This window comes from Gekko japonicus, unplaced genomic scaffold, assembly GCF_001447785.1.
Source record: "Gekko japonicus isolate JY-2015 unplaced genomic scaffold, Gekko_japonicus_V1.1 scaffold3999, whole genome shotgun sequence".
Taxonomy (NCBI): Eukaryota; Metazoa; Chordata; class Lepidosauria; order Squamata; family Gekkonidae; genus Gekko; species Gekko japonicus.
In genome coordinates this window covers 63549-75153 of record NW_015174372.1, presented here as the reverse complement: position 1 = coordinate 75153, position 11605 = coordinate 63549, and the positions used below count along the sequence as shown (strand labels likewise).

At 48.3% G+C, this 11605-nt stretch overlaps 1 protein-coding gene across 1 annotated transcript in view; it reads left to right on the top strand.

Annotated features, from left to right (window-relative positions):
- LOC107121439 (1-phosphatidylinositol 4,5-bisphosphate phosphodiesterase gamma-1-like) overlaps nt 1-11605 on the top strand; it is a gene marked incomplete at its 5' end in the record, with an annotated part of 59781 nt that overhangs the window by 37106 nt on the left and 11070 nt on the right. Inside the window, 4 exons of the mRNA XM_015424347.1 lie at nt 428-524; nt 5589-5813; nt 9490-9638; nt 11150-11264. Coding sequence (XP_015279833.1) covers nt 428-524; nt 5589-5813; nt 9490-9638; nt 11150-11264 — 586 coding nt within the window. The remainder of the gene's footprint in view (nt 1-427; nt 525-5588; nt 5814-9489; nt 9639-11149; nt 11265-11605) is intronic.

The following is an 11605-nucleotide window of genomic DNA, read 5'->3' as shown; positions in this document are numbered from 1 at the left end:
CCTTTAGCTTCAACAAACGGACAGGTGAACAGGGGTCATTTCGTAGAAAAAGAGCTAGGGGGACTCATTAGCATAACTCATTAGCATATGCCACACCCCCTGACATCACCGGAAGTGTGTCCTCCCCACAGCCGGCGGCGACCTCCAGCGGGCACCAGCAGGGAGCTCCAGGCCCCGCCCTCCCGCACCTCACCCGGGGGGATGGCGTCCCCCCGTCCCCCCCCCCCAAATGACCCCTGGGTTTGCTTTGCTTTCCTGTTCCTCTTTGGGAAAGGCAGCCCGCCCTGAGTGTCTGTGAGTTACATCTACGGTTGAGATTAGGAACAAGAGTGGATTTCTTTGCTGCTGTTTTGTGTGTGTGTTTCTTGTGGAGATGCTGGCTGTCGAGGGTCCCTGCTGACTTTCTGTCCTGGTGTCTCCTGTGCAGATGCAAGAGGGGAAGATCATGGAGCGGAGGAAGAAGATTGCTCTGGAGCTGTCCGAACTGGTCGTTTACTGCCGTCCAGTGCCTTTCGACGAGGAGAGTGAGTGTTCCCCCCCCCCAACACACACACACACACATCCAATCCAACATAAAAAACAGAGTTTCAAAGGTCTGAGGAGACTGTGTTTCAGAAGATTGAAGCCCTTGATCTAGCTGTGCTGGAGGACTTTGGATCCATTCTAGAAGAAGAAGAGAAGAGATTGGATTTATACCCCGCCCTTCACTACCCAAGGGAGTCTCAGAGCGGCTTACAAACTCCTTTCCCTTCCCCTCCCCACAACAGACACCCCCTGTGAGGTAGGTGGGGCTGAGAGAGCTCTGACAGCTCTTCTTTCAGGAACAGCTCTTATCAGAGCTACGGCTTGCCCAAGGTCATCCAGCAGGTGCAAGTGGAGGAGTGGGAAATCAAACCTGGTTCTCCCAGATTAGAGTCCGCGCACTTAACCACGGCACCAAACTGGCTCTCCAGTGTTGGATCAGGCCAGTGGCCCATCCAATTCAACACTCTGGGTCACAGGTTTCCGGTAACAGCGCTATGATACGGAGCAGCTGTCGGATTGCTCCGGAGCTGCCCACTCCTCTTCCGCTCATTTGGAGCCCCCCTTATCTCGTGTGGGCCCCGCTCATTCTCCTGGAGGGGGAATGAGTTGCAGAGGGCTTGTTTTGCCCGCCCCCCTACGGCAAATGCAGGGGTGTGGTGGTTATCAAGCGAGAGCAACGGACGGAGCAAGGCATGGCCGCCATGCCTTGCCTAACAGCGACCTCCATTTTAACTTTATTGCTTTCTTGATTTTGAATGTATACAGCAACATTGGGACTGTGAGTACGCATATTTCTAACTCTATTCATAGCCAAGATTTCGGACTTTGAGATAAAGTTACTCCAAGTTGGTCTGCCCAAGATAGAGGCAATTAGCAGCCAGACAAGGAATGTGGGAAAGATAGATGTCTTCTCTTTTTGATTACGGGGTCAAAAACTTCGTTGATCACAACTGACAACTAAGTTAAATATCCTAAATGGTGATTAAAAGTCTTAGAAAGGTGTTTGAAAGCTCCAAAGGAAGAGTTACGTTATTTGAGCTGAAATTAATTGGACAGCAAAAATGGCACTTGCAGAGGGAACTGAGGAGGATGAGCTGAAGAATAACATGATTGTGGGAGAATTAACTGTTGAGCAGTTTCTGAAGTTACTGAGAGATGGCATACAGAAGGAAATACAAAAAGGATTTGAAGAGGCTTGTGCGAATATAACTGAAAAACGACAGAGTATACAACCGGATAATGAAATTAAGGAAGAACCGATACAGCCCAAACAGAGCGTTAAGGAGGAACAAGTTTGCCACACCAAGGAGTCGTTTGACGAAAATCAGCCCAGTATAGGAGTGGAAAAGGAGACAATGAGGCCGTCCTATATAAAGACAGACTTAATAAAAACGAATAAGCAGAGAAGTTCTAGCAAAGAAGAGAGAAATGGGGGGGGGAGCAAAAATGGTGTGGCTGGAAGTTTAAGATGGAAAATATAAGACTGGATATAATATGGCTGAGACACAGAGGGGGGAGCCTAGGAATTAATACACACACACACACAAAGAAAGAAGACATTGGGGCTCATTGGTACAAAAATGTAAGCTACAAATATTCAGGAAAAAATTAAGTTATTTGAAGAATGAAAGATTATTTCTGTTGATCTATGTTTTAGTGGAATTATGAATTTAGGACTTCTGTTATAATGAGATATGGTATTAAGGCACTGTGTGAAAAGTTAGATATTGTGTTATAGAGAAGGAAAGCTAGATATAGACTTATAGAGAAGGAGAAAAAATTATTAACCTTGACGAAGAGTTAAATGCTATGCTTGTTGGAAAAATGGAATCATGGGGTTTTTTTGGGGGGGTTGTTTGTTTTTCTTGTTTTTGTTATGTTGTATGTATGAAGTATTTACTAGATTTTTTGTAAATAAATTAGTGGAAATAGCATGGCTGAAATACAGAGGGGGAAGTTTAGAAGTTTAAAAGTTAACTCACACACATATAAAATAAAATTGGGATTCATATAAAAATGTAAGCTATAAATTTTAAGGAGAAGAAATCAAGTTATTGGAAGGATGAGAGATTAATTTTGCTGATTTATGTTTAATTGGAATTATGAATTCAGAGCTTCTGTTATAATGTGATCTTGCATTGAAAACTGAAAATTAGATATTGCGTTAGTGAGATGGAAAGCTAGATATAGAATTATAGAGAAGGGGAGGGAAATTAATTTTGATGAAGAGTCAACTTCCCATTTTGAATTTATACAAGTGAAAATTTCAGTGATATGTATTTCATAAACTGCTGGAATAAATAATGATTAAAAGGGAAAATGGCAGAAAGGGGTGAGTAATTAGGTGGGAAGCTAAGCTGTTTATAAGTTGTAGTAAATTCATGCCACTGGTGGATATTTATTTGGGAAAACAAGTATATAATAGTAGTTGCAATAAGATATTGACAAAGGATGTTGAAAATATATGGATAGGAATTCTTCAGAGTAATGAAAAAGGATATTTAGTGGTTAATGACCATTTGAGACGTTGAGAGAACCTTATAAAAAAATGTTGACTTTAAATTGTGAAGGTTAATTGGAATATATTTAGTCAGGGCTATTTTTGGGCAGGAACGCACAGGAACGGAGTTCCGTCTGGCTCCCAAGTTGGCCACACCCAGCAGGAACTCATTAGCATAATAGGCCACACCCAACAGCAGAAACGCATTAGGACTGGCTACATTAGGGGTGTGTGGCCTAACATGCAAAGGAGTTCCTGCTCCAAAAAAAGCCCTGGGTTTTGACCACAAACAAGGTCAACAGAATAAGAAGCAAAAGGTAGGCGTGGCTGGATGACCACATTTCTGGTAACATGGGTGTGTGGCCTAATATGCTAATGAGTTTCTGCTGTTGGGTGTGGCCTATTATGCTAATGAGTTCCTGCTGGGCGTTTTCTACAAAAAATCCCTGTATTTAGTTAAATCTTAAAAGAAGGGTCTTTATAAAAAAAAAGTGTGCTCAGTTGCAATATTGTCTAGAACTAGTTGTATCGCTGTATACAGGAAATATTGTTTATGTTTATGTTTGTTTTTGTCTCGGTGTTTATGTGTGTGTCTATTATTTCTAAAAATTAATTAAAATATTTTAAAAAATAAACTCTGGGTCACACAGTGGTCAAAAATACCAGGTGCCATTAGGAGGTCCAACTGTGGGCCCAGGACACTAGGAGTCCTCCCACTATTGACCCCCCCCAAGCACCAAGAAGACAGAGCATCCCTTGCCCCAGACATAAGAACATAAGAGAAGCCATATTGGTTCAGGCCAGTGGTCCATCCAGCACTCTGTGTCACACAGTGGTCAAAAACCCAGGGGCCATCAGGAGGTCCACCAACCGGGCCAGAACTCCAGAAGCCCTTCCACTCTTGCCCCCCAAGCACCAAGAAGACAGAGCATCACTGACCCAGACATAAGAACATAAGAGAAGCCATATTGGGTCAGGCCAATGGCCCATCCAGTCCAACATTCTGTGTCACACAGTGGCAAAAACCCAGGGGCCATCAGGAGGTCCACCAGCCGGGCCAGAACCCCAGAAGCCCCCCAAGCACCAAGAATACAGCCCCCCAAGCACCAAGAAAACTCTTGCCCCCCAAGCACCAAGAATACAGAGAATCACTGCCCCAGACATAAGAATATAAGAGAAGCCAATGTTGGGTCAGGACAGTGGCCCATCCAGTCCAACACTCTGTGTCACACAGTGGGCAAAACCCAGGTGCCATCAGGCGGTCCACCAGCAGGGCTGGAACCCCTCCCACTGTTGCTCCCTAAGCACCAAGAATACAGAACATCACTGCTCCAGACAGAGTGTTCCATCTGTACCTTGTGGCTAACAGCCACAGATGGACCTCTGCTCCAAATGTTTCTCCAATCCCCTCTTGAAGCTGTCTGTGCTTGTAGCCGCCACCACTTCCTGCGGAGGCAGGGAATTCCACATATGAATTAATCCATTTGGTGTAGTGGTTAAGAGCAGCTGGCTCTGATCTGGAGAACCAGGTTTAATTCCCCACTCCTTCACGTGTAGCTACTGGGTGACCTTGGGTCAGTTACAAGTTCTCTCACAGCTGTTCTCTCAAGGTCAGCTCTTGAAAGAGCTCTCTCAGCCCCACCTACCTCACAGGGTGTCTGTTGTAGGGAGAGGAAGGGAAAGGAGACTGGAAGCCGCTCTGAGACTCTTGAGTGAAGGGTGGGAGGTAAATCCAGTCTCCTCCTCCTCCTCCTCCTCCTCCTCCTGTCGTGTACAGCCTCTTTTCACCAGGGCTTCTGTACTGACATAACATCTTGCGGCCATGAGTTTTGACTGCTGGATCCCACAAGGCACTTTCCTTTGGCGGAATGAGCCCTCCCCAAGACCAAACTCCTGTGGTAAAAAGTTCATCTCCTAGAAGAATGCCTCCACGGGGGTCTAAAAACCAGTGGCTCTCAATGTGCTCTGTGAAGGAACACTCTCTCGAGCTCTACTTTCTCCCGCTTTCTATGAATTAATGCAGGGCTTTTTTGGTAGAAAAAGCCCAGCAGGAACTCATTAGCATAATAGGCCACACCCAACAGCAGGAACTCATTAGCATATTGGGCCACACCCCTGACAGCACAGCTCATTAGCACATTAGGCCGCACCCCCATGTTACCAGAAGTGTGGTCATCCAGCCACACCCACCTTTTGCTTCTTATTCTGTTTACCTTGTTTGTAGTCAAAACCCAGGGCCTTTTTTTATAGCAGGAACTCCTTTGCATGTTAGGCCACACACCCCTAATGTAGCCAATCCTAATGAGTTCCTGCTATTGGGTGTGGCCTATTATGCTAATGAGTTCCTGCTGGGCGTGGCCAACTTGGGAGCCAGCCGGAACTCCGTTCCTGTGCGTTCCTGCCCCAAAACAGCCCTGGATTAATGCAAGTTTGTTCGTTTCAAAAATAAGTTTCTTGTCCTCTTTCTCCACAGAGTGCACATAGAAACTTCAGTTGTGTTCTCTCCGCCCCGGTCATTTGTGTCAACACCACAAACCTCCTCTTTGTCCTTGTTCCCTTCTAGAAATCGGCACCGAGAAAGCGTGCTACCGGGACATGTCTTCGTTTCCCGAGACCAAGGCTGAGAAGTATGCCAACCGCAGCAAGGGGAAGAAGTTCCTGCAGTACAACCGCCGGCAGCTGAGCCGCGTCTACCCCAAAGGGCAGCGCCTCGACTCCTCCAACTACGACCCCCTGCCCATGTGGCTCTGCGGCAGCCAGCTGGTCGCCCTCAACTTCCAGACGCCCGGTAAGTGGCCCCTCTCTGCCGTACCTGCCGGCAGCCATGCAGGCATAAGGGCAGTCACACAAAAACATCCTTTCTAGATAAAGGCCTGGCTGAGTTTTATCAGTTAGTTGTTGTAGAATTTCCGGGCTGTGTGGCCGTGGTCTTGGCATTGTGGCCCCTGATGTTTCGCCAGCATCTGTGACTGGCATCCTCAGAGGTATAACACAGGAAGATGGAGGACTCTCTGTGTCAAGGTGAGAAGGAAAATGGTCGGCAGGTAATAAGAACATAAGAGACGCCCATGTTGGATCAGGCCAAAGGCCCATCAAGTCCAACACTCTGTCACACAGTGGCCAAAAACACCAGGTGCCATCAGGAGGTCCACCAGTGGGGCCAGGACATTAGAAGCCCTCCCACTGTTGAACACCCCCCCTCCCCAAGCATATATCTACTCAGGAAGGTGGGGTAGGGCTGGGTCATTATCTTGTAGGAGTTTCCCAGGCTGTGAACACATGCTAATGGAGGCGCTTTCCTGAGGAGGTTCTTTTGCATATGGATTGGCTGCTGAAATGCTAATCTTATCTGTAGTGCTGTTATAAGATGTACAGAATTTTGTGTTTTTCAGGACAGGAAACTATGCCCTATTTATTTTTAAACTCTCTTCTTTCCTGTTGAAATTGTGTTTATGTTTATCAATTTCAATGGCTTCCCTGTGTAATCTGACATGGTAATTGGATGTGTTGTCCAGCCTTTCAGTGTCTTGGAATAAGATCCTGTGTCCTCTTTTATCCTTTATTTACACCCTGCGTTTCTCCCCACTGGGCACCCAAAACAGCTTAAATTATTCTCCTTTCTTCCATTTAAACCTCACAAGAACAAGGTTAGGCTGAAGAGTGTTGTGACCATTGTTCCCTCTAAGCTGAGTTCGTGTGAGCTAGCTCACAGTTTTTTAGCCTCCAGCTCACTCGTTTTTGTCTCCGCTCAGGAAGGATGGGGCTCCAGAGCGAACGAATTGATGCAGCAGCCAAGTCGCTCGCTCACAACTTTAATGCCGGCAGCTCACAGAGTAGAATTTTTGCTCACAAGACTCCACAGCTTAGAGGGAGCCTTGGTTGTGACTGGCCCAAGATTACCAAGTGCATTTCCATGGCAGAACAAGGATTTGAACCTGGGTCTGGCAAACCATAGTTGAACACTCCAACCACTGCACCACACTGGATCGCAGAGATCAGAAGCAGAAGGGCTGACCCTTTGGGGCACCTCCCTTCCCGGGGTCACGGCACAGCGCTCGCTTGGCGATTTGCTCCTGAGCTACAGAACTAGAACAAGCACAGTCTAATCATGATAAATCCCATGGCTGAGAGCAAGTTTGAGATTAAAATGCAGAGTAACAACCGGTGACTGGAGGGATTTAAATGGCATTTGATTGCTTGATATAAGTGGTATTGGGGAAAGGGGCGTCGCTGGCCCACACTCACGGCATCAGTCAGGGAGCCAGAATCCTGGCCATGAAGCCAACGTTAATCTGGTAGCTAGTTGGTAGACAGCCAGTTTGGTGTAGTGGTTAAGAGCATGGAGGTACTTTTCTCCCTTTCTCACAATACAAGAACCCGTGGGCACTCCATGAAATTGCTGAGCGGTCGGGTTAGAACGGATAAAAGGAAGTACTTCTTCACCCAAAGAGTGATTAACACATGGAATTCACTGCCACAGGAAGTGGTGGCAGCTACAAGCAAGGACGGCTTCAAAAGGGAATTAGGTAAGCATATGGAGCAGAGGTCCATCAGTGGCTATTAGCCACAAGGTATAGATAGGGACTCTGGGGCAAGTGATGCTCTGTCATCTTGGTGCTTGGGGGGGTCAACAGTGGGAGGGCTTCTAATGTCCTGGCCCCACTGGTGGACCTCCTGATGGCACTGGTATTTCTGGCCACTGTGGGATACAGAGTGTTGGACTGGATGGGCCTTTGGCCTGATCCAACATTGGCATCTCTTATGTTCTTATGTTCTTATGACTCTAATCTGAGAGAACCAGATTTGATTCCCCATGCCTCCTCCACATGCAGCCAGTTGGTGTGACCTTGGGTCAGTCACAAGTTCTCTCAGGGCTGTTCTCTCAAGGGCAGATCTCGGGAGAGCTCTCTCAGCCCCACCGACCTCACAGGGTGTCTATTGTGGGGCGGGGAGGGGAAGAAGATGGTAAGCCGCTCTGAGACTCCTTTGGGTAGTGAAAGGCGGGGTGTAAATCCAATCTCTTCCTATTCTTCCTTTCATTGGAGATTTGTGGTGGGCACCGTTCCTGGGGGTCGAGGTTTGCGCGGTGCCAGCCCACTGTAGGTTGCAAGTGGTGTGAGAGTATCAAAGAAGACGTAAGTCTTATAGGCTTGGTGTAAAACGATATACAATTTATTTACACGAGCCTCCACCAATATATTGCACAGAATGACAAAATGCTCATGCAGACACCAGGTTTCCATCAGGAAGGATGGTACATTTTACAGCATCACACTTATACTAGCATTGTCCAATCAGGACCCAATGCTGAGTCACTGTTAATTAGCTCTGCTATCAACTAGACAGAACCAGTTGAAGCCAGCTCTCCTGACACCCTGAGCTGTCAGCTCCTGTCAAACAGATTGATATGATCTACAGCCAGACTTATAGAACACATGGTTGTTGACACTGGGGAGCAGGGCAAGGCCAGATTCTTAAACCATGAGAGAAGCGACAGAGGGACCCTTCTGGTTTCTCTACCCTGAGAACCTACCATAAGTGGTGGCAACGTCCTCACAGGCCATAGGGCTGGAGGGTGGCTTAGATGTCTTCCGAAAGGAATGAGACGGATTCCGTAAGAATCGTGTCGTGTTCTGCAGAAAGAAGAGTGTCTGTCCCATGATAGGAAGGAAGTGTAAGTGTATTCGTATGCACACACCCCCATCCCTAGGCCAATCGGCCTGACTCCCGCGTGCGGGAGAATGGGGCCCCAGGCCGTTAGAGCCGAAGCTGGGAATCGAGACTAGTCCCACCGGTAATTGATGGGAAGACACTACACAGGCAGCCTACAAGGTCAGAGATAATAAGGAACGAAGGAATGCAGCAGCAGCTGGTACACAGGTCAAGCAAATGCACTCCTGCCCATAAACATCATGGCAGCATAGCTGACATTAAGCTCTCACAAGCAGGCGTTCGTAAGAATTGCACACTAGGACTTGGGGCCCCACCTCAGTGGTCATAAGAACCTAAGAACATAAGAGAAGCCAGTGTTGGATCAGGCCAAAGGCCCATCCCGTCCAACACTCTGTCCGTCACACAGTGGCCAGAAATACCAGGTGCCACCAGGAGGTCCGGCAGTGAGGCCAGGACACTAGAAGCCCTCCCACTGTTGACCCCCCCCAGCACCAAGAAGACAGAGCATCCCTTGCCCCAGACCTAGAGTTCCAATCTATTCCTTGTGGCTAATAGCCACTGATGGACCTCTGCTCCAGATGTTTACCTAATTCCCTCTTGAAGCTGTCCGTGCTTGTAGCCGCCACCACCTCCTGTGGCAGGGAATTCCATGTGTCAAGCACTCTTTGGGCGAGCCTTCCTTAGTCGTGGTTTTGGCCCCCACACTCTGGATACTGACGCAGCACGTTCCTGTGGAACTCAGTGCCGTGCCGGGTTCTTTCCTCTGAGTGCTGACGGGTTTGTGCTTCCAGACAAGCCGATGCAGCTGAACCAGGCGCTGTTCATGCTGGGTGGGCGCAGCGGCTACGTGTTGCAGCCGAACATCATGCGGGACGACCTCTTTGACCCCTTCGACAAGAGCAGCCTGAAGTTCGTGGAGCCGATTACTATTCAGCTGCAGGTAGGTTGAATGGGGGGGGTCATAGAGAGAGAGAGGAGACTAGGACAATCCCTCTATACCCCCACCCCCACCCTTAGGGACCTCAATTCAGTGGAACCTTAAAGAACAGCAAGGTTTCCTGAGTAGCAGGTTTTGAGTCAAAGCTCCCTTTTGTCAGATATGGGGCGCTTCCACACACACAAATCACACACTTTGCAACTGGATTTTACTGGGTGAACTGGCAACATGCAAACGGTCGCTGAAGTGGATTTGAAATGGCATTATTTAGCGTGCGCGAAAGCGGCTGTGTGTCAGATCCCCAGTCAAGACATTCTCCACAACACTTTTGGCAGTGATGTTTATTAGAGGTATGCTTACATCAGGTTTCAGATCTTTTGATCAGGACAAAAGAACGCCCGCGCGAAATCCAGAAGTTATAGGTAAGATCCGGTACAGCCCCCCAACACGCCACACGTACGTCAGCAGTCAGCCCCCAGGGAACCATGGCACCCTGACAGGATATACAGTGCTTATCTATGCTAGCCTAGCAAAGGAGTCTCCAAGGCCACGTGCACCGGCTGAGGGGTGCCACTTGAAAGATGGTTATGGCTACAAGCAGGCACTCGCTTTACACACTCTCACCCCACAGCACCCTCCTCCCCTAAATAGATGGCAAGCAGTGAAGCATAATGGAGAGAAGCGAAACTGAACGCTTGACACCGTGGTGTCGGGTCAGATATGGTACCCGACAAAGGGACTTTTAGTTGTTGCAGATTTTCTGGGCTGTGTGACCGTGGTCTTGGCATTGTAGGACCTGACGTTTCGCCAGTAGCTGTGACTGGCATCCTCAGAGGTATAACACAGAGAGGCGGAGTACTCTCTGTGTCAAGGTGAGAAGAAGAATGGTAGGCAGGTGATTTATATCTACTCAGGAAGGTGGGGTAGGGCTGAGTCATTATCTTGTAGGACAGTGGTGGTGAACCTCTGGCACGGGTGCCAGAGGTGGCACTCAGAGCCCTCTCTGTGGGCACGCGTGCCATCGCCCCAGCCAGGCCCAGACCATCATTAAAGTGTCGAACTCTCTGCCAAATAATTTTAAGTCAATGAAAGCATTTGGGATTGCTTTCCTTACTATGTTTAGATTATATTAATCTAAATGTATGAGTTGTTTTTTCTAAAGGAAAACCTCAGTATTCAGGTTAAATTGCCGTGTTGGCACTTTGCGATAAATAAGTGGGTTTTGGGTCGCAGTTTGGGCACTCGGTCTCTAAAAGGTTCGCTATCACTGTTGTAGGAGTTCCCCAGGCTGTGACGTGCTAATGGAGGAGCTTTCCTGAGGAGGCTCTTTGTTCGTCTTTAAGGTCCTTCGGGACTCGGACCTTACCCTTTCCGTGTAACTCAACTCAGTCTTCCTCCCCACATATCCCTTTGCCAGAAGGGACTTTTGACTATCGAAAACTTGAATCCTGGAAACCTCACTGGTCTTTACGGTGCCATGGGGCTCAGTTCTTTCCCTTTCTTCCTCCCCATAGATCCTAGGGGCCCGGCACCTCCCCAAGAACGGCCGCAGCATCGTCTGTCCCTTTGTGGAGGTGGAGGTCTGCGGCTCTGAGTTTGACAACAGCAAAAACAAGACGGAGGTTTTGGGTAAGGGTTGATTGGGGAGGTGGGGTGTCTGTATATTGGGGGAGGGACGAACAGCTGGTATGTCTTGGAGCCAGGTTGGTGTAGTGGCTAAGAGCGTGGACTCTAATCTGGGAGAACTGGGTTTGAGTCCCCACTCCTCCACATGCAGCTGCTGGTGTGACCTTGGGTCAGTCACAAGTTCTCTCAGAGCTGTCCTTGAAAAAGAGCCGTTTCTGTCAGAGCTCCCTCAGCCCCGCCTACCTCACAGGGTGCCTGTTGTGGGGAGGGGAAGGGAAAGGAGTTTGTCAGCCGCTCTGAGACTCCTTCGGGTAGTGAAGGGTGGGGTATAAATCCAATCTCTT